At 38.7% G+C, this 27,227-nt stretch overlaps 2 protein-coding genes across 9 annotated transcripts in view; one reads left to right on the forward strand and one right to left on the reverse strand.

The window, feature by feature from the left end:
• MFSD8 (major facilitator superfamily domain containing 8) overlaps positions 1-9,374 on the reverse strand; it is a gene marked incomplete at its 5' end in the record, with an annotated part of 11,253 nt that extends 1,879 nt beyond the window's left edge. The window contains 10 exons of the mRNA XM_081926437.1: positions 22-125; positions 391-525; positions 2,307-2,415; positions 2,849-2,907; positions 3,844-3,988; positions 4,877-4,990; positions 5,717-5,957; positions 6,535-6,578; positions 7,649-7,740; positions 8,800-9,374. Coding sequence (XP_081782563.1) covers positions 22-125; positions 391-525; positions 2,307-2,415; positions 2,849-2,907; positions 3,844-3,988; positions 4,877-4,990; positions 5,717-5,957; positions 6,535-6,578; positions 7,649-7,740; positions 8,800-9,374 — 1,618 coding nt within the window. The remainder of the gene's footprint in view (positions 1-21; positions 126-390; positions 526-2,306; positions 2,416-2,848; positions 2,908-3,843; positions 3,989-4,876; positions 4,991-5,716; positions 5,958-6,534; positions 6,579-7,648; positions 7,741-8,799) is intronic.
• Positions 9,276-27,227, forward strand: ABHD18 (abhydrolase domain containing 18). Of its 8 annotated transcripts, none has more exons than XM_081926442.1 (14): positions 9,276-9,415; positions 10,484-10,533; positions 13,078-13,182; positions 13,581-13,665; positions 14,046-14,146; positions 14,685-14,763; positions 14,857-14,941; positions 16,510-16,537; positions 17,906-18,044; positions 18,924-19,013; positions 19,458-19,559; positions 23,629-24,001; positions 25,056-25,218; positions 26,424-27,227. In XM_081926442.1, the coding sequence occupies exons 3-14, from the start codon at positions 13,091-13,093 to the stop codon at positions 26,473-26,475; spliced, it is 1,389 nt and encodes a 462-aa protein (XP_081782568.1). In that variant the 5' UTR covers positions 9,276-9,415; positions 10,484-10,533; positions 13,078-13,090; the 3' UTR covers positions 26,476-27,227. The 8 variants fall into 8 exon arrangements, with proteins under 8 accessions (XP_081782568.1, XP_081782574.1, XP_081782573.1 ...); XM_081926448.1 differs by having other exon boundaries at positions 13,155-13,182; XM_081926445.1 differs by having other exon boundaries at positions 9,278-9,415; positions 10,481-10,533.

Consider the following 27,227-nt stretch of genomic DNA (forward strand, 5'->3'; position numbering starts at 1 on the left):
TTTAATATTTAATATTTGTACCTTCCCACTGGATATTAGGTAACTGATGTCCCCAAGGTAGTAAGACAAAGAATCCAATCAAGATAATCACTAGGCCTCCATAAAGTATAGCACGTTCACCAGTCCTGTCAGATAACAAAAACTATGATTACAATATTCATACTTAGGCTAACTAAACCAAATCTGTGTACAATGCAAGATGCAGCAAATCTAAAGTCTGTTTGCTTTTCTTAACACTACAGGTATGTTAGTAGGTGCACTCTGGGGATCAGAGTGCTACTAGTGCTACAAGCAACTAGTTTAGAAAGGTTTATGGACAATCATTTGCAACCTAGAGTTCATCAAACCTTTTAATTTCAGAATGTGTTGCTATCATACTTAGTAACTTACCTTTTGGAAAGTACTTTAACTGCTAAAAACACTATGACAGATTCAATGCCAACTGCACCAAGGATTAATCCATTGATAAACACTGCTTTTTTCCTGGTCCAGGAATACATATCCATTGTCAACGGTGTGGCTATGCTAGAGAATAAAATAAAACAAATTAGTATTCTTAAATTGTGCCTACGGTGATTGATAAGTGAGTTATTTGGACACCGGGCAAAAGGAATCTCTGGGGTCCTAAAGAGCTGCTGCTTTCCCCTTCCTTTGTTACAGGTTTCTGCTTGTGTCTTATTTTTTTAGCCCTTGGACTTGTCATAGTTTGCCCTTCCTTCCCCAAGCAACTAGAATGCATCTTCCTATGGTGGTTCACCTCAGTTCATGTTGCCCCTTTAAGATATTTTCTGCAAATACTACTACAAAATAGTTCACTGTATAGTTAACTTACAGTACAAGGCAACACCTATCTACTCAGAAATAAGTCTCTGAGTTTAATAGGGCTTTCTCCTAAGCAAGCAGGCATAGGATGGCACCCTAGGCTTTGGACTAGGATTGGCATTGAGGGGGAAATAGGGTTCTCCTGCATTTAACAGTTGCATGGCAGGCTGAAATTCAATGGGTTAAGTGTTTTCTAGTACAGAAATACAATTATGGAGAAAGCTTCAACATGACTGTACACTGACTTTGTGCTGTATGATGCCCCTTATGGAATTATGAGAAAGATTATAGAAAATGGAGCAAGCCAAAAGTATGTAGAGGAGGATTCTGTGAAAAGATGCCACGTTAATAAAAACTGAAATAAATCATTAGTTGGGCTGTTAGTAGAAGTGAATGCTTAGCAAAGAGAACTGTTGGTGAGAAAGATTAAGAGTTTACCAGCTGAAAGCCTTTAGCCAAGTATGTTGCTATGCTGTGTGAAATGTAACAAGCTGAATAGCTGAGGCTTTGCTTTGAACTGATGTATAAAAGTTATTGTACTCCTCTGTTTCATGCACCATTTCTCTCACTTATAAAAGGGGGTCTTGAGCTGCACTACAATGATGATAAACGCCATTTTGAAATTCAAAATGTGCCCACTAGTCCAAAAAGGATGGTGGATCCCTGGCTTAAACGATCTCTCAGCTCTACAATAATTAAATGTAGATATCTGATAACGAACAGATTGACTACAGTAAGGTGGTAAAGCAGGAGAATAAGAAGTAGGTCATCACCATCATTTTATGAGACATTGCTAAAGATTTGAGAAACACCTGCCGAGAAAAACCAACCACCTTTTGAAAGTTCTGAGAGGACGAGCAACAAATATTAAGAATGTGTGTTTTTCTGTCTGGATACTGAAAGTTTAGAGACCTAAAATTTCATTTTATATACCACTGAATTATTGACTGGATGTGAATGTTCTGGAATTTGTACTGGCTTAGATGAAGTATTATCATAATGACCTATCTTGTTTTTTTAAAAATCCCATATCAGCACATCCTTAAAACTAGAGCAATATCTACACATTAAATTGGAATATGGGATTATAATTTATCACATTTTTCCTTGAGGAACTTTAATGCCTCTCCCTGAACATGTATGTGATACCTCTCTCTGCCTCTCCCAATTTCTGTAAACTCCATGGGAGGCTGGATCTGGGACAGATTTATTTTTGCTTATATAATAAGTGCTACATATATTTATTGTGCTGCATAATGTGCTACACTTGACCTTAGCCAAAAGGCTGAGAAGAGATGCTGTGCCTGCTGAAATTTCAGTTGTGTTTCCTCAACTATCAAATTTTATCTTCTTATATTGGGGTTATGAAGAGAGAATCCCAATATGAACTGCTTATGGGAATACAGCCGAGTTTCTTATTGCCATGAATTTGGGTCTTACTGTACTGCTACAAAAACAGATATTGGAGAATCAATTATACTCACGTTTCAAAGACTGCAAAAACAAATAAGACAACAAGGAAAAGAAGGTTTGTTGATACAACAGCCACATGGTCAATGGTTGCTTGACTATCTTGACTCCTCTGCTCGTTTTCTGTATCAAAACCAAAAAAAGTAATAATAGGACAGTGCTACACAGTTCAGATATAATGACCTTGGTTTAATAAACCATTGTTTATTAAGTCAAAATGAGGCAAGCCCCTGCAGTCCTTTCCTCCTTTTCACTTACAAACTAGAACAGAAAATGTTTTCTGTTACATCTGGAAAATTAGAGTTTACTCTTGGGTTACTATCTAGAATATTAAACCAGATACTGAGCTATTGTTTCAGAGCTGAAATGTAACAGGAAGCTATGGTTTCTCATAATAGTTTAAGCAAAGAATAGAAGTTACAAATCCTTGTACTAGCAGAACTACTTCATTGGATAGTGCCCTTTGTATGCGAAGTTTCACAGTAGCCATTTCTTTCTATTAATATTGTAAAGTGTACTACAATATTTTATTTCAAGTTTTCTACAAAAATATTACCTTCAGTTTCAAAGTTAATGCTGCTTTGTGGTCTTCCCATGTCATCTACATGATGTTCTCTAAAAATAATTATTCATTAAAATAATTAATGCACTAAGGAAGCTTTGCAAACTACAGCAATACATTTCAACAACCAATCTTGTAATATCATGTTATGTTCCCAGTGGTTTTTAATATTTAACCACTTCATTTTATTATCATTTCTAACCCAATTCCTCAAAATCCTTTGTGTCAAAATCAGTTCAGTAACTTTCTAGGTAGATCATGTTGAAGTAATTTTTCTGAGAAGGTGAAATTGAAATCTTGCTGGTGGACAGTTAGTTAGCCTGATAATGAAATGAGTATAAATGATCCCTCATTCCCACCAGCAAGATTTCAATTTCACCTTCTCAGAAAAATGAAGCCATGATCTTAGAAGATAACAAGTACAGTCCTCAGTAATTTATTCTGGAAAAAATGAAGTTCAGATTACCCGGAAACTAAACTTCTATTTCTACTCCAAGGAATTTGGCATACAGTTTGGACTTGATTGCTCCAGGACTTCAAAACTCTTAGTGGCAAGTCCTCCACTTTCAACTCTGTATCATGGAGATGGTTTTTCTAATTTTCAGAATGGGAAAATAAATCCCTAAATGACAATCATTTGAGTAAAGGTTGAAAGCTTCCCAGAAGTCCATAAAAACTAGCATGGAAAATGAATTATATTATTTGCGCAAAGTTACGAGATAATTTCTTCCCTATAAAGGCCAGGAAGAACTTGCCATTGCTAAGGTCAGCCACTACTGTATAGTGTACATTAAGGAATTAAAATAGGACCAAAATACATTTATCCAGATTGCGCACTCGTTAGATCCAAGAAGAAAATAAAATCTAGAAGTCCCAAAGAGGAACAAAGATTTTTAAAAATCACATATGCATAGACACCCCTACCCCGCACAAAAGAGAAATCAAGGATAAACACTTGGTGTCTTAGAACAGTCTCAGTTTCTAATTACCTAAACATAGCAAATATCAAAACAATGTTGATGATTCCTAGGAGAGCTCCAAATAGTGCTGGTGTGGTGTACATGTTTATCTGAAGATGAATGGTTCTCCATGTGACTCCTTGTTCTCCAATAAACGTAAAGAGGGTCTGAAAAACTAAACCAAAACAGAATAGAGTTAAAACAGAACATTAAGAGCATGTTCAAATATTGATGTTTTGCTCTGAACATGGAATCCAAAATATTTCATAAGAACAGTGCATTTATTCCACAAAATAAAAATAAATCACTTCAAATTATATGGATTCCATAGATTGAAATGATGACTTTAATGCTGCCTATAATGTATATATATATAAAAAGATCCTTGTGAAAATTATAATTATTAAATGTAAACATTCTGTGTTCTTATAATAGAAAGAACACATTAGCCTTATGTTGAAATCCTACACACTTACATGGGAGAAAGTCCTATTGAGCCCTAAGCTCAATAGGGTCTGATTCACTTGCCTGCTTAATGTACCTTTTACTAAGCTGTAGACAAGGGACAGGGAACCCTTTTCCTATGAAGGGCCAGTTACTCACAGAAACATCAGGGCTTTGGCCATAGATTCCCCACCCCAGATAGATGTTAGAGAGCATGATGAACTACTAACATTGTCCCCCAATGTAGTCACCATAAATGAAAAGCACTATAGATATTGAGGTGCATGGAACTCAAGAGTGCTTCTGATGTGGAAATGGCCCCATCTTTTCCAGCACTAAATTAGGAACTATTACCCAAACCTGCTGTTTCAGTACATTAAAAACATATGATAAACCATCTTCATACCCCTCAGTAACATCCTTAGAATTTGAGCTTGCAACTTTCTTCCAAATACTGTTTTAAGTAAAGTTTACTTTAACACAGCAGGAAAATTAAATTTACACATACATATGCAAATGATTGAAGTAACATTTGAGGTCTTTCTGATTCAGAATGCCAAGTTTCCACATACACATCAGGTTTCATTTGAAAATAATGAAAGTACAACCTACGTTGTACCTGGTCCCAGTATGAAACCCACTGCTTGACAAGCACTAGTGTTTGCCATGGCACTAGTTCTTTCGGTAAGAGAGGTGGCACCAGCAATGTATGACCGAACTACTGCTACATTTCCTACAGAAAGGTGAACAGAAGGAAGTATGTTTACTTGACACAAAGAAAACATTAGGTATTTATTTTATTTACCTAAATTACTAGAAATGTTACATTTATTCCTCTTCCGCCAAGTCTTATTTTAAAGAGATTCACAGATATTGAAAGCCATCTGATTACAGATACACCTTTTTGCTGAAGTGATTATTCACAACTGTATCCATCTAATTTCAGCTGTTAAAACTTTTCAGTAACTTGGAACTCTTTAGCAGACAGGAGTTAATAGCTCATGCTTCTTACGTAACATTTTTGAAGCCTAATGTGTAAAAGGCTCCTGAAGAAACTGCACTAACTTCCCCATGCTTTTACTCTTGCCAAATCTCTTATAGAGCAGCTCTTTCAGACCCTCCAATTTCACAGTGGATCTCTGTCACTACTGAGTCAGCTACTTAAAAATATTGCACCTTTGGGCTACCACTGAATCAACTGCAAGGCCACAGAGAGCTATGGGCAACTTACCTGGTAAAATTGGGAGACCATGAGTCTATATTTTGAAGTTAAGCAACAATGGAAATTATATATTTACACAATTTCTGAATTACACCTTGCTGGTGATGTAGCAAGTGGCGCTATGAAGCAAAATAGATTTCATAGCTGCTCATGAGATTCTGATTAACTTAACAGCATAGCTGCCTTAAATAGTACACAACAACTGTCAATCTTCAGTGTAAATGTTTCTACAATTACCTGCACCAAACCCCACCAGAGCTCGAGCAACCAGCATATAGTATTTGTTGTGTGATGTAGGTAAATGGACATAGGCATAAAGAAAGTTAGCAGCCACTGAAATGGTAGTTGAAACTACAAGAGGTTCTCTTCTTGGCCTGTAATTGGACCATGCACCAAAGAAGGGGGATGCCATCATCTGACCAATGCTATATGAAGCAATAATCCAGCCCAGGAAACTTGGATCTGCAGTTTTATCTATCTATGGAAACAACAAAAGCAACTTCAAAAACAAGCACATCTCATTCATCAGTTCCCAACAAGAGTTTTACAAACAGCATCACGACATTTCCCAAGGTAATATAAATACTTTGAGGTATTGTCCTATTACTGAATTTATCCATTAGCTAAAACTGAAGAATTATTTGGGGAGAGACAGTTAAAAGGTATAATGCATTGTAGGTGCCAGAAAATAATGTGAGTAAGCCCAACACATAACTAATAAGGGACTATGGAAGATGCTTGTTAAAACTACCTTGCTTAATGCCCAATTTATGAAAATAATTATGAACTGCTTTCTCAAGGGCATTGATACAATGCTAAGGTATAACCAATGGGTAGTATTCAACTAAATTTTCTTCACATAAAACAGTGAATGAATGTTAAATAGTAGTATTCTGAAAAATAGGGTTTTAAACTAAACCTCTTTTGATTCAGCAGCCTGAATTTGCAAAATTGACATAAATCATCCCAGATTAAGGCAACCACTTCAAATATCACAAGAAACTCATTTATAGTCAAGTACAAAACAGATAACTAATTCAAACTCTCATGGTTACCTGTTGAAGATAGGGCCATATTGACATAATCACAATAGAAAAACCTGCAATGTAAAGATTTGAAGTTATGCTTCTATTATTAAATCATTACATAACATTCTTCATATATCTGTCTGAATAAAAGGATTGTGTCCCTAAATGTTCAAAGTCCACAGGGAAATCAAAGTACAACCTGTTCCCTTATAATTTTATGGAGGCATATATTACCTTTTCTGTTTTATTCCTATTGGCTTCTTAGTAGCATGTGTCCAACTAAACAATCAGAAATCTACGACTCTCCTTAAATATATGATCCAACAGAGCTTTCTTCCCCTAACAAAGTCACATGCTTTAACGAAGGGACAAGGTATCAGAGTTTATGGCCAGTTATTCAGGTTGAACTGAAACCAGCTGAGTTAGACTTTGGAAAAACTGATATTTGGATTAAGAGTCTTCCTAAGCTTTATCACACAAGAATCCCACTATAGCAAGTTTAGGGGATGAAACCAAATTATAGCTGCAAGCAAAATATTGCAGGAAGATATTCTTGAACATTAACCTTAAAAAAAAAACCCAGGATAAACAGCAGTTCATTTTCTCCAAATCAGACAAGAGTGCTCTGAGAACCAGTCTACACTTTACAATGGTTGGTATTCAACTGTTTTACTCAGTAGACCTATTGAAATTAATGGACCTAACATAGAAATATTCATTAATTTTAATGGACCGACTCAAGAATAAAATTTAGTTGCATACCATGCAACTAAATTTTGGCATTTGCTCCATACTGTGGCCAAAACATGTACATTTGTCGAACTTAACCTGTTCCGGGAGTTCGTTCCGACTCCTGAAACTGTTCGAAAACCAAGGTACAGCTTCCGATTGGCTGCAGGAGCTTCCTGCACTCAACCGGAAGCTCTGCCGGATATTCAGCTTCTGAAAAATGTTCGCAAGCCAGAACACTCACTTCCAGGTTTGCGGCATTCAGGAACCAAAATGTCAGAGTACCAAGGCGTTCGAGAACCAAGGTATGACTGTATAATACATTTCCATTAAAAAAGTTTCCATAAAGCATTTTAATTTACATTCAATATAGACATCAAAGTGGTGTTGCAAAGTACGTTATTTTACAAACCAACACTGCTGAAGAACATTGTGAGATACATTATCCGAATGGATCTCCACCGGCTTTTGTAATGCTGTAGGGTTTCCATAACACCATCAGATCTGTAACGAAAACATAATTAAAGATTAACAACTCTCGGCACTTGTTTTTGTCTAACTTACGGCAATCTGTTCAAGAATAATAAGCACTCAGAGCAGTCCCTCTATGACAGGGGTAAAGGTAAAGGGACCCCTGACCCCAGACCATTAGGTCCAGTCATGACCGACTCTGGGGTTGCGGCGCTCATCTCGCTTTACTGGCTGAGGGAGCCAGCATACAGCTTCCGGGTCATGTGGCCAGCATGACTAAGCCGCTTCTGGCAAACCAGAGCAGCACACAGAAACGCCATTTACCTTTCCGGCAGAGCGATACCTATTTATCTACTTGCACTTTGACGTGCTTTCGAACTGCTAGGTTGGCAGGAGCAGGGACCGAGCAACGGGAGCTCACCCCGTCATGGGGATTTGAACCGCCGACCTTTTGATCGGCAAGTCCTAGGCTCTGTGGTTTAACCCACAGTGCCACCCGCATCCCTATGACAGGGGTAGTCAACCTTTTTATACCTACCACCCACTAATGCACCTTTCTTGATGGTAACATTTTCTTACCGCCCACCAGTGCTGGATGGAAGGAGGATTCAGCTTGTGCCCTACCACCCTCCTAGAATCCTGAAACACCTTAGTGGGCGGTACGGACCAGGTTGGCAACCCCTGCTCTATGACTTCAGTATTTAAATACAACTTTTTTAAAAAAAATAAGGAAATGGGTATAATGAAAGCCTTTCAAAGGCTCAACTAAAAAAATGCCACCGGAATAAAATGAATAATAAGAGCCCTTTTAAAAGGAGGCGCCATAATACCAATATTCGTTGTGACGCTTCGCATTTTTATTTGGAAGCTTAATATTTGATTCTAAAGTTCAAAGCCTACTGACCTTTTGGCGTTAATTAGAACTGTATAGGAATATAAGCACTAACCCCCAAACAAAACAACACTTCCGCCCTCGCCTGGCCCACACGGCCCTTCCTTCCCTCAGCGACTGACAATCCGACACCGGCTCTTCTTCAGGGGCCTGACTCCGAGGCGAGACCCCGTCAAGGAGCGCAGCCCCCCTCCGCCTACCTCCAACTGGGGGTCCGGGGGTCCAGCAAAGGCTCCTCCTGCCCTTCAGGCACAGCTTCCCAAACAGCGTCGTCAGCCATGGTCGGCTTACGAAGAACATCAGCAGCAGCGAAGGCAAGACGGAGCAGAGACGCTACCAGGAAGAAAGGAATGGGTGGGACGGGAATCACGCCATTCCACACACGCCCACGGCCGCCCTCCTTTCCTTTACTCCGCGTCTTCCCGTTCAAGCCGTGAGGTGACGCGCCACGTGACTGACGGCGAACAAAAAAACAACCACCACCAGCCTCCAACAACACCAGGCGCTTGTTGGTCACGTGAGAGGCGAGGCACTGATTGGTGTAAAGGCGGCTTACCCCGCCTCTCTCTCTTGCCGCTTCTCGCGCGGAGACGAGAGAGCGGGAAGAGGGAGTGAGTGACAGCGGCGACCTTCGGAGTTCTCCTCCGTTGCCCCGCCTCCCTCCCTCATTCACTGTGGCGGGACGGTGAAACGGAGTTCCGAAGGCTGGCGGATGAGAGGAGAGGCTGGGAAAGGGGGAGAGGCTGGAGGACGAGGACGAAGAGGAAGGAAACATCCCGCTCGCCTCTCCCTTCTGCCGCTTCTTCAGTGTGGCGGGTGGGGAGAACTCATTTTTTGCCTCCGCGCGGGCAGGACGTGCAGCCTGACGCGTCTCCCTGGGTGGCGGGACATGGGTAGGTCGTCGCCGTGGGACGTAACGGAAAAGCCTGTGGGCTCCTGGCCGTCCTTGCCCAAGCTTGCTGGGAAGCGCCAGAAGACCTCCTGCACCTGCGCGGGGTCTTGTGGCACAAGTTGGGGCTGCACACCTTCTCCTCCGTGCCTTCATTTCTCGGGAGGAAGGGTAAATGTTATCCAAGGACCCCCCCGCTTTCCACCCTCCTTCTTTTTTTGGGCAAAGTTTTGTTTCTGGGTTAGTTGGCAATCCAATGCATCTTCCACAGCTCCATTGAGTGCCGTGATTTCGCTTCCCAGCACGTAGGTTCGGACGGTCCATCCCTGCCGGACCAACCGCGTTGTAATTTTATTGGTTGGCGGGTCGGGTTGAAGGCGCGTTTCAGGGACAAGCTCGCAGTTGAATCAATCACGAGCCCACGGCGCCCTTATCCATATGTGGGAAGCTTTTGTTTGCTTGCGAAGGTTATAACGACAGTCTAGAGTTATGGTGAGAGGAAGGCCAACGAGAAAGGAACTTCGTTGAAGTGCATGGATGCTGTTTTTGCTTTGCCTGATATGGGTGTCTGTTTTCTAAAGCATTGCTCTTTCTACGGATCCAGTGGCTATTGCTTATTAAAGCACCAACGTTAGGAGGCCAGAACAAAATTCTGAAGGTCTGAAACATGCTGATTTTGGCAAATAAAAAAAATGATCTGCCCCCTTTGGGTGATACTATATTACCCTCTTTTTAAAAAACTAGTGTGAGAGCCAGAGTAGTTCAGGGTATTGTAGCAGCTCCCACAGTGAGTGGAGTAGCTCATAACTCTGGCCTCTTGGTGGTGGGGTAAGTATCTCTGTTTAGGGTTTACAGTGTCAAATAGAAGCTGTCCTCCAGATTTGTTTTATAAAAGGGTGCTGAGGGGAAATCTGAAGCCTTTCCTAGTAGCATATATACTCTTAATATTTTGAATTGCATACAGAATTTGACTCATTTATACTTTGAACCAGCAGATATGAAGAGAGTTGCGGTTAAGAGAATTCTGGACTGACAAGGTTGACAGGTATGAACAACTTCTGGTTGAGAACCTTAATAGGTGTATGTTTTTAGTGTGTGGGTGTTGTATGAAAGTGTGGTATGAAAATATTTGTTTCCTTTTTCATAAATTACATGGCTGTTTTTGTTGTTTTCAGGGTTGTCATACATTTCGCAGTGTAGATTGCCAGTGATTTATTGTAGGGGGGAATGGTGTCAACTTTTTCTTTTTGTATATTGCAAAGATATTGCGTCCAAACCACGACTAAGACAGTCCTATGCACAGTTAGCTGGGAGTAAACCACATTGTATTAAACAATTTATTTATTAATGGACATGAATAGGATTGCACTGTAAATCACATTCCTGATGTTATAATACTGCTGTGTAATTCATGGCCCACTAATTATAGTTTTATTATTTCTGTTCTTTCCTGTTCTCATTTTGATTCCAAATTGCAATGTGTTTATTTGAGGACAGTGCTTTTGAGGCCAAGGTTGTTGCTACAAATATTTCACACACTTTTGGATTAGTAAAAGCTGGTAGATTAAGTTTGGCAACATATTATCTTTTCAACATACTAACCTTGTATGCTATCATTGTGAAATGTTACTTTAGAAATGAAGCGTGACTGTAATCATGTTTTTATGCTCTGGAAAAATGCTACCTTATACCAAATATCAAGGTTAATCTGACATTACCAAAAGTTGGGAGGGGGTCATTTGCTAGGCTAACCATCTTGCGTTTCCTTGGGTTTTGCTGTTTGGAGTGTGTCCTTGTGTGAATGAAAAATAACTAGCTTTTTCAGTAATCAAAGTATATTTAGAGCAGAATGTTGTATGTTTGAAAGATCTTACATAGATTCTAGACTTAAAGCACTTCAGCTCCTTGTTAATTTTTCATCCTGTGTTGTAATTGTTGGAAAAAATAGCAACAAAGAACCTTGGCTATCAAATTCCTGACATTGTTCTTGAAGAGTGAGATAGAAATATGATTCTATTGATTTGTTTCCAGTCAAAAACTCAGTGGTAAGTGAAAAGACGAAATAGCAGTGGTGAAATATTAACTAAGCAATTACATTATGTCAAAGGATAAGGCAGGTTGCTTTTGTTTGCTTTGCTTGATAAGCAGTAGATGACCACAGCAATGATACTGAAATGATTTTCAGGAAGGAAAAGTCTCTCAGTGTTCAGACATAGCTTCTGTTTCTTTAGATGTACATTGCACAATTTAATACTTTGACCTAGAGCTATCTTACAAAAGTCACATCTTCTATTATCTTAGAGTTTACTTTGGAAAGCGTTCTAAAAGATCTCAGTTTGGTGATGCAGAAACAACTTAGGTTTGGAATGCCTACTAATAAAAATATATTGTTGCAACCATCATATTACGTATGAATTTAGGAGATTGAAAAGAGTGTGCATGTTTTAAAATGAAGTTAAATACAATGGGAAAGTTCATTCAGTTATTGCAACATTTACAAAATTGAAAGATTTACCAAAAAAAAAAAGGGAACCAAGCACCTTTCCCTTCACTCAAACTAAGGCATGTAAATTGAGCTCTCTTTGTAAACTCCTTCCAGCTCTTTTCAGTGTTACAAGGTGCACATTCTTTTCCAACTACAACAGTTTGTACTCTTGGGATTTTTCCAACATCTTTATCCACTAGGATTCCGTTCCTAAAATTAGGTGGCTCTGTACTCTGTGGTATGTTGCTTATGCCACAGCAAGTATTGCTCTGTTTAAACAGCTGTGTCCTCCGCATTGGTCTAGGCACCCTTATAATTTACCCATTTGCAATACAAAATAATTTAACATGTAGAAGGTTTCTTTTCAATATCTGTGCAGTGTGAACAGCTGTGCAGGTAATAGGCTGTTTCAGTGGTGTTTTACATTTTAAAAAGTTTTCATTTTTCTGTTCAGATTGGTTCCTATTCCTGAGTGGGAGATTATCAGCCAAACCTAACCACTTCATATTCTTGCTAGTTAACATAAGAGGGGCTGACACTACAGACCATAGAAAATGTAATTGGTAGAGAGGGCTCTGTGTGTTGTCACTTCCCCTCTTCTCCTGGGAGGGAAGAAATGTATAGTACTTCCTATTGCTCTCTCTCTCTCCCTTTGATCAGCATTGGATGTGGACATGCCTCCACTTGCTCCAGCTTTAGGCATATTCCTGAAAATGGTTATACTATCAATATAAGTATTTTGCCTACATAGCTTTTCCCATTTGTAAAAGAAAACAAACTGGATTAATAGAATGTCTTTTTTTTTTCACTGATATTTGCTGTTGTTTTGTTGACAGGCAGCTTATTAAAGGTGCATCATATCAAGTGCTAACAAATTCTACTTCCTTAGTCATTTTCTTAAAGCAAGTACAGGGGTTCTCTTTAACAAAGATTAATGTGCCAGTTTCAAGCATGTTTTTGAAAGTTATATTGCACAATTTCTGTGTGTTTATAACTAGTGTTTGCTTTCATTGGAAATAAGAGCTGTACTTTTACAGTTACAAAATAAGAAACAACAGTACTTTTCACCAGTATGTTAAATAGCCCTCTCTGCTCTTTTTCTAGATGTGTTTTGCTAATGGGTGTGAGTAAACTAGATGTCTTATACAGGCGCCTACTTCTCACTAAGCTTTTTATTCAAGGATGGGGAAGACCAGAAGACTTGAAAAGGTAGTTATGCTCACTCATGCTTATATTCCAGATTGGTGTACATGCTCTGTTTTTAAATTTCAAAAAATAGTACCCCCAAAGCTTATATTCTGAGTGCACACTGAAAGGTTAAAAAGTTTTCTTATACTGTATGAAGGAAAAGTTAGAAAAGCATTTGTCTCAAATTGAAGGGTAATATTTGTGTTAATACATGTTTAAATTTAAAGACTGGTGTCACATTAAAAATAAACAAAGCTTGTACAGGAGTTATTAATGTTAACATTGGATATTATAACATCCTAGGTAGGGGTGGAATTAAAGATTATTCAGGCCAAACAGAGACAAAATTATAAAATACATTTTTGTGTCTTGTGTGTAGTAATAGCTGAAACTTAACACTATTTTTTTGTCATTAACAGAATATTTGCATTCAGAAAGATTATTGGAAACAGAGAAAAATGTCAAAATCTGGTTTCAAGAGACTATCCAGTGCACATCAACAAGGTATTAAGTTGCATTTATATTTAATTAGTTTAAGATTCTATGCAGATTTGTAATCCTGATTATGAAAAAGGATAAATGAGAAAGGAACCTATGCTTGGTAATCTGCATGTTGCTAGAATTTACTAGATATTAGTGGAAGGGCTGTAGCTCAGAGGTAGACCATCTGCCTTGTTTGCAGAAAATCCTTGTTTCAATCTCCAGCACCTTCAGGTAGGGTGCAGATATATTCCCTGCCTGGAGAGTTGCTGCTAGTCAGTGTAGATGATACTGAGCTAGATAGACCAATGGCCTGATATGTTATAAGGCAGCTTCCTCTGTCCCACCAAATGTACTTGTGAATGTTTGACAGCTTCAGTAAGAATGCAATGTTGTTACTGTAGGTTGAAGAGCAGTCAGACTGTAAGATCCTTGATGGGCAGTTCATTTCCCCCTTGGCTCATTATGTTCCAGATATCATGCCACCAGAATCCATCACAGCAAGGTAAGGACAGGCACCTAATGTAAGTTACGAAATTACAGAGAGTGAGATGAGATGAAATGCTGATGAAAAGGTGACACATACGTGTGTTAATTTTGAATTAGGATAGGTTTGCATGTTGGCTAGGGCTTTGTCTGCACTGAGTGCCACTGGGAACAGCTCCTTACCTTACGTGCTGAGAGCTCCTCTTGAAATTTTTGTCACAGTAAGTATAATACTACGATTAAAAAGGTCCTAACTAAACTTCTGCATGCCTTAAGGGACATTTTAGATCCCTGTACAATGTTTTTTTCCCCATGCACATGTGCCAGTTATTCTGGATTTGCATTTGATTGGAGAAATGCCATATATGATGGCTAGCAGCTGTTTAATTATCACGGAAGCTGGAAAACATTTTCTGCAATCATGCTTATTACTTAAGAGGGGGGGAAATGCATTACTAGTCCTTGATGTAAAACATTCTTGTGTGATATTAGTTGCTAGTCTGTTAACTTTATTTCATGTAGGCATAGTTTTTAAATGATTGCTTTCTATTTGATAGGTTTCAGTTTTTAGTACCCAAGCTATGGAACAGCAAATACAGACCAGTGTGCATTCATTTGGCAGGCACTGGCGACCATGTAAGCATACAACATTACTCCATTAATGCTTTTTAAAAAACCTGTTACACTTGTTCTATTTAATTTAATCTTATTAAACTTTTGTCTCTTTAGTACTTTTGGAGACGACGCACGTTAATGGCCCGTCCAATGATCAAAGAGGCCTGCATGGCTTCACTGTTGTTAGAAAACCCTTATTATATCCTTTATATTAAGCAAAATGTATCTGTGAAGCACAGATCTAGAGAGGAAAGATGCTGCTGCCTAGTCATGTGTTTAGTTCCAACACTAATATAGTGAATGGAGATATCAAATATGTCAAATCATATGAAATGTAAACCATTTATATGTTTCCTGTATAGATTAGTAGCTTAGAAATTGACAAAACTATAGTAAATGACCTGTAAGTGACCTAATGATTATACTTAAGTATGTGTGGTTCTGCTTGAAAAGAAATCATATATTCTGTGGATATTTTGCAACTCTTAAATCTCCAAAAGCATAAATAACTCAAATTAATGTTGCATGTATGTAATCATATATAAAGTTAAACTATGTGCAAATAGACTCCAGGGCATCATTATCTAAAATTACACAGATTTTAAATGCAGCTTGGGGAGGGCATGAGGACCATTTAGAGAGAAAAATAATAGGAAAAGAATGCATTGCCCCACTTGATTGCCATGTTTGCATTTGACTTGTCACAATTAAGAGATTCAGTTTCCAAATTACCAACCAGCAGTCTTTCATAAAATATTAGTTTTCTGTCTCCCTGTTTGAAGCCACTGCATTAATTTATCTATCAATAAAACTGAGGGGTTTTTTAATCCAATCCTCTTCTGTTGGCATTTTGATAACACAAAAATGGAAATCTGTCACCAATTGGGCAGCTGTTAACAAATTCTGAATTACTTTCTTATAGAGATATTATATTTATCCCAAGATGTAGCCCAAGAGGACAAAAACTTAATTCACATATTATAATTTTCTTAATACTAGTTGGCAGCAATTAAACATTCAGAATGTTTGTGTGGAACGTGTCTGGATCATGGCCATTATTCTAAGCCATGTTACTGAAATGCCTAATAAAACAGTAAGACAAGTTTTTCATATTCCTGTTTAGTTATGTATAATGACTTGCCTAGATAAGTCATTCAGTGATTGAAATGTTACGCATGTGTGAACTCAAATCTCCTATGTCTAACATAATGCATGAGCTCACATTAAAGGTAAAGGTAAAGGTAAAGGGACCCCTGACCATTAGGTCCAGTCATGATCAACTCTGGGGTTGCGGCGCTTATCTCGCTTTATTGGCTGACGGAGCCGATTTACAGCTTTCGGGTCATGTGGCCAGCATGACTAAGCCACTTCTGGCGAACTAGAGCAGCACACGGAAACGCCGTTTACCTTCCCGCTGGAGTAGTACCTATTCATCTACTTGCACTTTGAATGCTTTCAAAATGCTAGGTTGGCAGGAGCAGGGACCGAGCAACGGGAGCTCACCCCGTCACAGGGATTCAAACCACCGACCTTCTGATCGGCAAGTTCTAGGCTCTATGGTTTAACCCACAGCACCACCCGCGTCCCTCACATTACTCCTGTTTAATTGTTAAATTGCAAGCCTAAACCCACACAGTTAAAATAACTTTTATTTTAGTGTGCACATTTATTTTTTAAAAAAACCTTTAAATATAAATTGTAATGAAAATGTTGAGACTCAAAAGGTATATACATTTCCATATTAATTTCTTTGACTCTTATCTGTACATGGATGCAGAAAACCCAAGGATCAGTTGTAAGTATTAGCAATGTACTGTATTCTGTGATACATTTAGGAAATAGATATACTGCTTAAAATTTACAAGTTATATCTTATTTCTGATGTATCGTGTTTATTTGACTTTATTCCTTTTTGCGAGAAACTCATTTTAAGCCACAATGGTCAATAATACAAATAGGAATATTGCATTCTGCCACTTTAGGGGGCTACATAACCTTTTAAAGTTGCTACCTTCTGCATACCTTGAATGTGAGACGGTTTTGGTAACTCTGTTAATGCTGAATGTCTTCAAATCCTTTATATAAGCTATTTCTAGAAATAACCTTGTTCCAAGTATGCAGCAACTTGGTGTGCAAGATGTTCAGATGTATGAAAACTAGGTCATTTCATAGAGTGCCAATCGCTGTAAATAAATTTCACAGTGAAGGCTTTATGTGGCTGTAGCATTTCACTTGTTTCTTTTGCCAACCATTTTGAGTGAATAGTGGCAGCTTTCCCCAACTGAGAAGTGGAGGATAATACATTCCTCATCCCTGCATTCTTCCCTTCTGTTTCCCCAAATTAGCAAAGTGCTCTGAACAAGCATAGCATGATGGATTCTAACCAGGCACCAGAGATATCCATCATAAAGTTAAATTGTTGCAGTATACAGTAATTGTAATACTGCATAGCAGACAAAACTGCTGTACAGTGGTACCTCGGGTTACATATGCTTCAGGTTATAGACTCTGCTAACCCAGAAATAGTACCTCGGGTTAAGAACTTTGCTTCAGGGTGAGAACAGAAATCGTGCTCCGGCGGTGTGACAGCAGCGGGAGGCCCCATTAGCTAAAGTGGTGCTTCAGGTTAAGAACAGTTTCAGGTTAAGAACAGACCTCTGGAAGGAATTAAGTACTTAACCTGAGGTACCACTGTATAGCTACTTGGAAAATAAATCCTGTAACTTCAATGCAGGTATCTCTGCAAAACAAATTTGTTTAATATTGTAGCACATTTGAAATTCTGGCCTTAATAGTAATTGTAGATGGATGAATAAGTTGCACAGAGTCCATAGCTTTTCTTCATCTGGCAGTATCAATATTTTGAGGCCTTTTTGTCATAAAGCAACTTTATAAGAAAATATTTTACTTTATTGGCCAAAATCCACTGCTGGCAGTTTTGTATGGATTGTGCTCCTGTTAACTGTAGTTCAGATAGCTATATAGTTGGGTCCAGTTCATCCAGACAGCAGCTACTAGGTTTAAATATAATCATAACCTTGCCTCAAATTAAATGAGAGAGAGTTTTCATGAGGAGAGTGATCTGAATTGTAGAGGATATGATTATAGGTACATTTGTTAATATATATATGTAAAGTTTGCCTTTCTTTTCTTGGGAGAAAAGAAGATCATGTCTGAAAAATGTCTCTGACCTGTTTGTCATGGGAGGAGCTCTTGTGCTAGAATCAGCTGTTCTTCTGCACTGGTTAGAAAGAGAAGGCTATGGACCCCTTGGGATGACAGGAATATCCATGGGAGGACATGTAAGAACCTTTATTTGAAAAATAATAAATCACTTGAAGCTTACATATGTCTATCATTAGCTGGTTTTAAGTGTTGTAAAATAAGTTACAATATAAGTGAGTTATCTAAATCACATGACATAGACATGTAAAATGGGATGCGCATATATGGAAATGGCCTTACATTTTCATATTCCATTAGATTGAATACTGAATATAGTTAGATCAAATTCTTATTAAATTTCAAGTTTATGTCCAGGTACAAATCCCAGGTACAAACCCATGAAACATATGAAGTATTGTTGGCCTATCACTTATCTTAGACAAGTCTATCTCAGCAAGTCTGTTGTGAAGATTAAATGAGAACCTTACTTATGTTACTCAGAGATTCTTGAAAAAAGAACCTCAGGATTTGTATTAAAGAGGGAAGAAGGATTCCTTGGAAGAAGGTTCTGTATTGGATGCATACATAATAATTAAAATCATGAAATGCTTTTCAAAATCTTTTAGATGATATTTTTATATAAATGCCATTTAAGTTTGTTGTGAATAAAATCTGGAAGGGGAAAGAACTGGGAAGGGTTTTGTTGTATTCTAAAATATGTTGAGGGATGAAAGCTATTTCTCTCAGGTAGTAATTTCATTTTACTTGTGCTTATGAAAACAAAATAAGTCTGTCGCTCCCTAAGGAATTATGACACCAACTGTGCTGTATAATTTATTTCAATTTGCAGTAAATGCATTGTGTGTGTAATGAAAACAGATAAAGATTTACGTTGCAGGATTTTGGAAGAAAAATACTGAGGTGACTAATACAATATAAATCACAGGCGCTATTCATCTTCAGTGACAAGCAGTATGTAATCTGAAAAAAATATTGTATTGTCTTCTATTTGACAGATGGCATCATTAGCAGTGTCAAACTGGCCTAAACCGTTGCCACTAGTTCCTTGTCTCTCCTGGTCTACAGCCTCTGGTGTTTTTACTACGGTAATCTATTTGCAGTGTACAATGCCAACAAGTGGGAAACCAAAAGGCTTCAAAGCCCTAATATTAATCAGGTTTGATTTATTGTTGGGATATTTCATAGTAGAAATACTTTGTGTTCTTGGGGTTAGGGTAGAGTTACCAAATTTTGAATTGAGGAGGAACTTTTTTAAAATAGTTATTCTATCTCTCAGTACCTCCGCAAACACTCCATTTTTAAAATGTTTCATGAGGCATGAAAGGCAGCTGAGTGAAACATGCAAACCTAAAGCTTCCATGGTTCTTTGATCTTTGCCCTTGTTTGTAGATGTGCCCAGAGATGTTTTCACAGCTCATGGGGAAACTTTGCTAAAATGATATAAATTACAATTATTTGTATATAGTTGGTGCTTTTAGAATAAGAGTTCATAATGCCTTGTCACTGCTTTATAATGTCTTTAATTTCAGGGTGTACTGAGCAAGGCAGTGAACTGGAGACAGCTTGAGAAACAGTATTATTCAGAGAGTGTTTATGAAGAAGAGATCATTCAAATGCTTGAATATTGTGGAGTAGGTATAATTTTATTTTTCATACTAAATATTAGCTGCACAGTTTGACCATTGAAAACATGTCACAGTGCTCAAGCATTTCAGCAAAAACATTAGATATGAAACTATAGGATTTGTTATACATATATTCTTGTAAAAAGGTGCATTGACATTGTTTTTTTTAAAAAATGCATTACCCTTCTACTCTTTATTATTTTTACACTGGTGAATGGTTGATTGTGAGAGAGCTTGTCAAACTACAGTATGTAATTAGGACGGAGCATTTTCATCGTATGACTAGAACCAACCAGAGCATTTAACCAGAAAATTTAACTTTTGGATTTTGTAAAAAAATATTGCATTTCCTCTTACATTTTGTATGTTGGTTGCTAAATGGCTCCCATGTTTGTTACATGTTCACCAAAAATTTAGTAAACAGCATAGCTGTTCATAGATGCTTAGAAATTATAACTAGGGATTATTTCTTGTTATCAGGTTATCAAAAACATTAATGTAAGGATCCGTAGATAGAATATCAGATGCTGTCTTTTCAGTAGGAAAATGTAATGGGCCACCTGTCTCATTTCTCTTTAATAATAATAATAATAATAATAATAATAATTTATTATTTAGGAACACGGGTGGCGCTGTGGTCTAAACCACTGAGCCTAGGGCTTGCCGATCGAAAGGTTGACGGTTCGAATCGATGGGGTGAGCTCCCTTTGTTCAGTCCCGGCTCCTGCCCACCTAGCAGTTCGAAAGCACATCAAAGTGCAAGTAGATAAATAGGTACCACTGTCTGCGGACAAACGTCGGCTCCCTCGGCCTATAGATCGAGATGAGTGCACAACCCCAGAGTCATCCACGACTGGAACTAATGGTCAGGGGTACCTTTACCTTTATTATTTATACACCACCCATCTGGCTGGGTTTCCCTAGCCACTCTGGGCGGCTTCCAACTGAATATTAAAAACATAGTAAAGCATCAAACATTAAAAACTTCCCTAAACAGGGCCGCCTTCAGATGTCTTTTAAAAGTAAGATAGTTGCTTATTGCCTTGACATCTGCTGGGAAGGTGTTCCACAGGGCAGGCTCCACTAACGAGAAGGCCCTTCCTGGTTCCCTGTAACCTCACTTCTCACAGTGAGGGAACTTGGTGCTGGACCTCAGTGTCCGGGCTGAACAATGGGGGTGGAGACGCTCCTTCAGGTATACAGTAGTACCTTGGTTTGCAACTGCTTTGGATTGCAACTGTTTTGGATTACAACCACATCAAACCTGGAAGTGCGTGTCCCTTTTTTTGGATTACAACCAATTTTTGGGGGGGAGACCACATTGGCGAAAGCGTGCCTTGGGTTACAACCTGTTTTGGTTTACAACCAGACCTCCGGAATGGATTATGGTTGTAAACCAAGGTACCACTGTACAGGACCCAGGCCGTTTAGTTCTCCTGACAGTGGCCAGATGTTGGGGTTTTTTAAAGACCGCTGTTGCAGAATGTGGAGGAGGGCTGCTGCTTCTTCTTTGGGGATAACTTGTAGCCGAGTAAGATTGTCCTCCGTGAACACAGTATTAATGGTGTGTCCCTAGGTGACTCTAGGAGGCCAATTTTGGATCCACACGTCCTTTTACAGTGGGTACATGGGTTTCTGGATGGGAGTTGATCATTGTGAGGGTTTGACAAACGTGCCTTCCTCTTCGCTTGTTTCTTCCTTTCATCCTCAGTCTGAGTATCTTCAAAGTCCATGACACCTTTGGTAAAGGCTGTTCTCCAATTGGAGCGCTTGCAGGCCAGTGTTTCCCAATTCTCAGTGTTTATACTGCATTTTGTTAGATTTGCCTTGAAAGAGTCTTTAAATCTCTTTTGTGAACCACCAACATTACGCTTTTCATTTTTAAGTTCGGAATAGAATAGTTGCTTTGGAAGACTATAATCAGGCATCCGCACAAATGACCAGTCCAACGAAGTTGATGTTGAAGAATCATTGCTTCAACACTGGCGATCTTTGCTTCTTACAGTACACTGACATTAGTTCGCTTCCCAAGTGATATGTAAAATTTTTCAGAGACTCTTTTGAGGATTTGGAGATAGTGTTTTTAAGTGGTGCATGTTTCACAAGCGTACAGTAAGATTGGTAGTACAATAGCTCTGTAAACAAGCATTTTGGTTTCCCTGCAAATGTCCTGGTCCTCAAACACTCTGCACTTCAATTGAGAGAAAACTGCACTCACAGAGCTCAGGTGATGCTGGATTTCAGCATCAATGTCTGCCCTTGTGGAAAGATAACTGCCCAGGTAGGAAAAATAGTCGACATTTTCCAACATTACACCGTGCTTGTTGGTGCAGCACTTGGGTTTTTTGGATGTTGAGCGATAGGCCAAGCTTTTCATAAGCTTCAAAGATATTTAGGGTGGTTTGGAGGTCATCCTCTGAGTTTGCACACACTACGTCATCATCAGCATTTTGAAGCTCTATGACGGAAGTTATGGTAACCTTCCTCTTTGCTTTCAGCCTAACTTAAGAGTTTTCCATCTGTTCAGTATATGATTTCTACCCCAGTGGGGAGTCTCCCTTTGACAATGCTCCTTGCACTCCTGGCTCTATCCCTTTTAGTTAGGAAATAATTATAGGAGGACTTGGAGAAATGTGGCAGTGGCAGAAGAAGGGTTCTTTATTTTCCTACTCACCTGCACAGTCTTTCCCAGCTGCAGTGGCGTAGCGTGGGGGGTGCAGGGGGGGCCGGCCGCACCGGGCGCAACATCTGGGGGTTAGGGTTAGTGGGCGCAAATCCACGGGTTAGGGGGCGCAAATCCACGGGTTAGGGAGCGCAAATTACTTGCCTTGCCCCGGGTGCTGACAACCCACGCTACGCCACTGCCCAGCTGTTTCATATTTTGCATAGGAAACAAAAAAGCAATGACTAGATGTGCTAGGAGGCCACTAATGGAAGATGCCGAGCTGTTGCCACATCAAGTGACTGCTGGTAAAACTATTGCCTGGAATTTCTGAAGATGATGGAGAATAGAAAACTTGGGTTTTTTGGTGTTTCCAATGCTAGTTATTTGTAATGAGCTTCTAAAATATTGGGACTAAAATGTCCTCCTCCTAGTAAGAAAATTATAAATCAGTGGGAAAGCATCTTGTTCTCTAGGAACATTTATTCTATGTTAAGCAGAACTGTGAACTTTGTATCTTGCATATTCCTTTACTCTTTCTGGTGGAGTTGGTACTGTATACATTGCAAGTACTCAACATTAGGTAACAGAATACACACAACAGCCTATATTGTTGTAAACTGCTTGGGCTTTTTTTTTTTTTAACAATCAAGTGTTATATAACTTTTGTGAAATAGATACTTTGAGAAAGCCTAGTATAGAATGAGGATGATTTAATCATTTATGATAGGGGAGAGGACACCATGTTGAGATTTCTGCCTTTCTCTCTAAGGATGCTTGTGGGTGTACTTGCATTTGCACAGATTTCAAATTTCTGAAAATAAATTCCACCCCACCCACCCCAGCTACAGTTAAATTAAAAGATGTTAACATAGGGGTGCATTCATAAGGCAGTTTCATACAAGCCAAAGGTTGGGATATGTCACTTTAGTCTTTTCTATGTTTACATAGTTTAAGTGACTCACATTAGAAATTAAATTGTTCTCAAGATTCAACACTGTCAATTGTATCTTATATAATATAATAGATATTTGGTGTTGTAGTCACCATATATTTGGGAAGTGTCTTGAGTTAAAATATAAACACTGCCATATTCTTTTAGAGCAGCGGTCACCAACCGTGCCCTCCAGATGTTGCTAGACTTCAGCTTCCATCATCCCTGACTTACTAGCTTTCTAAGTAAAGTTCATGGCAATTGGGAGTCCCACCAGCATCCAGAACCCACTACATTAGATACCCCTGGATTAGAGTAATGGAACATCTAGCTCATTCAAGAGAGCAAATTATAGAAGTTGCCACATACTAACACCCCCCCCCCGAACAAATGTTTTAGGGTTACCAGAGTAACTGATACCTTACAGGATATCTCCCTAATATTCAAAGTGTCTTAATTGAATAGATATTTTTGTTTAGACAGATTCATTCAAGATGGGACAAGACTTTGTTAAAAATTCTCCTGGCAGTGTGGACAGTTTAAGCAATCTGGACCTGCATTCCGGTATGCTGAACCTGGATACCAGAAGCAAAATTCTATCTTCGGAAGCTGGTCACTGCATTAGCAGTAGCAGAACTCCTCTAAGTGCCTCAGCGGAAGGACTGTTAGTGCAAGAGGCGTCAAAAATGCAGTGCATAAACCAGACGTTTTCAACCAGCAGCAGTAGCAATAAGGATTTTACCAGTAATCAGAAGCATCTGATAAGTGGAAAAAGGGACAGTTTACAAAGAGAATCTTTAAGATTCATGAAAGGGGTGATGGACGAATGTACTCATGTAGCTAATTTTTCAGGTACATGTTATTTTAATACAGTTTTGAAATTCTTCTTTTTGCTGCCCTCTGCCTATTTCTACCCTGTTAATACTTCTGTTTTTTTATGTTTTCTTTCTCCAAATTTTCATTTCTGCATTTCTAAGTAATCTCTGAGCACATAAAGCGTTTAAACCTGATTCCCCCCCCCCTTCTTGTTTATATCCAGTGGTGTCTAGTTTGTCTCATAGGGCTAGAAATGTAGCTTATATCCGTAAGTTGCATAGTCTGTGGAGTTATTTGAAGCATCACATGATCACTAACAGCATAATTCTCTGGTCTGCGCAAGGCAAAAAGCAGATAGGGTTGAACACAGCCGTTGCCTCATTGTAAATTATGATGAACTGGTGGAACAGCAGCTAGATCAATACCTATCAACATGCAAAGCTTTGTGTGAGCAGAGAAGGTATAGTAGCGGCTAGTGACATAAATATAAGTGGGACTAGGGCTCCTTGTTCTGCAAGGCGAGGACCAAAAAATATTGAAATGAAAAAATTGAGCACCAGGGCCAATTATTCTCAACAAAGCCCAGCAGAAAAACAAAATGCAGTACTGTGCCATAGACCATGCAACATGTTGAAATGATAGGGCATGGCCATAGACAATACTGCACTACCCCATGTGTCTATGAACCAAAAAGACACAGGGAAGGAGGCCACAAGGTCAACATGAGACCACTGCAGATCACAAGATGATGCTAACATACTAGAGCAGGTTATTAGGCTATAAGGCTATAAGGTGGTTCTTCAGCAGGATCAAGAAAGCTGGTTTCATAGTCACAACCTATTGTATATGGACTAATTTTCCTTTGCTGTTCTTTCCCATTCTTGTGTAATCTAACATAAGCTACTGACAGTGTTGCTTCAGCAGTAAAAAAGAACTAAGGCTGCATTAAATAGTTGCCATTTGCTGAAGACATGATTGTGAATTGTGGATTCCCATGCAATTACCTTGTAATTTTAACCTTTCTGTAACATTGTCTTCCGAACTAAAGATAGCATATTTAGCTTTAAAGCGCTTTGTTCCTTGTTCTCAGTTCCAGTTGATCCAACACTGATCATAGTAGTTCAAGCCAAGGAGGATGCTTATATTCCAAGAACTGGTGTACGTAGCCTTCAAGAAATATGGCCCGGATGTGAAATCAGATACTTGGAAGGAGGTCATGTTAGTGCATACCTCTTCAAACAAGGATTGTTCAGGTGAGGCATTGATTGAGCAATGAAAATCAAACAAAGCTTTTATACTCTACTACTACTGCATCTCTTAAGTGCCAAGTATACATATTTTGTTGTGGCAGTCTAAAAGTTGCCTGCATTCAATAGATTTAGGCCACTTCAAAGCTAGAAGTCATGGTTTTGTGCTATGTGAACAAGCTGAATTGATTCTTGGGCTTATGGTCTCCCGTCTCCTCAGTTTGAGCCAGGCTTGTTTTAACAAACCATAGTTTAAAATAACTATAGAGTTTCACCTAGCTTGGATGTAGTCTGAAACAGGAACCAGGTTGTTACAACAGTGAAGTGGTGGTGTATAAACCTAGGTTCTCTTCTCATTTATTTAGTGCTAAATGACAGCATTACATCTGAAATGAGCTTTATTTCCTACTCAGTTCTGTTTTATATTTCAGTTGTTGTATTTGTTAACCTTAAATTGTGGATTTCTGAGATTTGTGGCTTTGTTTATAATTGGCAGGAAGTGCCCAGCATTGCCCAGGAATTTTTAGAAACACTTTTGTGTGTGTGTTTTATAAATGGATAGTGTAATCTGTCAGTTTTGACTCATGACACTCAAAATTAGGTGAAGTCACACCAAGTCAAGTTTGGTCCATCAACTTGAATTAAAATTATGTCCATTGTTCAAATGTCAATGAAGACTGCTGCACTCCCCCTGCCCCCCGGATCTGGAACCCTCATACTGGGTTTGGTGATGATTTATTGAGAGGCAGCCAAATCTATGCCAAAAAAATTCCGAAGTCTTATATTGCTCTGCTAAATTGAATCAAAATGTCACCTAGCATCCAAACATTGCTGAAGACAGCTGCCCTCACCAACTGCCCTCATGCCAAGTTAGGCAACAGTATTTCAAGTGGTGTCTGAAGATATGCAAAAAAATGAACATAGTAATGGCAAAGTTGTGTTTTTCCCCACCATTTTTACTTTAAACTGGCATGCTGCATTCAAACATCAATGTAGGCCACCACCCCAACTCAGGAACCCTAAAATTTGGCAACTATATCTCAAGAAGTATCCGAATGCTGAAAACAGACAAATGGACATTTTTCTAAAATGTATAGTAGAAGCAGGTGCGAAAATCTTTTGTTAGAACACTGTGCTGCAGCTGGACAAAAATATCTTGTAAAATTATTAGTGTACCTTCATTAATGTTGTTTATCTTCTCTTTCTCTTAGACAAGCTATATATGATGCCTTTGAACGCTTTCTCCAGAAATACGCTGTATAGCTCTGTCCTTTGGAGCCGCTCTATATAGACTTGTTCTGAGCTCTTTTTTACATGGATCCTCATGTTGACTTCATGTGGAGAACAAGTCAGACATAAGTTCAGTTAAGTCACCAACTGGACGGTAAATTGAACTTGGCGTTATATCAGAATGAAATCAACCAATTTCAAACTTGCACCAGTCATGCCAATGACAATTTTAGCACAATTTCTTAATACAGGTAATGTCTGTCTAAAGAATAGGCTGATTTTTTAGACTATTGTTATTTCGAGAGTACACTCATCCTTTGCAGAGAGACCAATACAGGCTGTTTAAATTTGGTTTATGTAAATTTTAGCATAAGTTTCACACCCCAGGTTGTCACTAGGACTAGGAATTCAAAAATTCCTTCAGGGAAACCAACTAGACTCTCAATAATGAGCTCAACTTGAAAAGTTTATTCATAATAAAAATTATTAAGATGGCCTATGCAGACTCTGGGGAGTAGGCAGCTACATACTCCCACAATCTTCTGTATTCCCTGGCCCTATTTCAACTTCAGTTGGAAGAACAAAGTTTGCACATTACTTTCCTGCAGCTCCTAATTGGTTCTTTAAAACTATTTGTCCACCTTTAATCATTTAAAGTAGCATGCTAGGTGTGCTCTTATTTTAAAATGGAGGGAGGAGGTGCATACTTCTGTTGAGGAATCATAAAATGTTAATTGACTGAATTGTTACACCTGAAATGAAAATAAAGTGTGAATCCTTCTGTA

This window comes from Podarcis melisellensis (assembly GCF_964234715.1).
Source record: "Podarcis melisellensis genome assembly, chromosome: 9".
NCBI classification, from domain to species: domain Eukaryota; kingdom Metazoa; phylum Chordata; class Lepidosauria; order Squamata; family Lacertidae; genus Podarcis; species Podarcis melisellensis.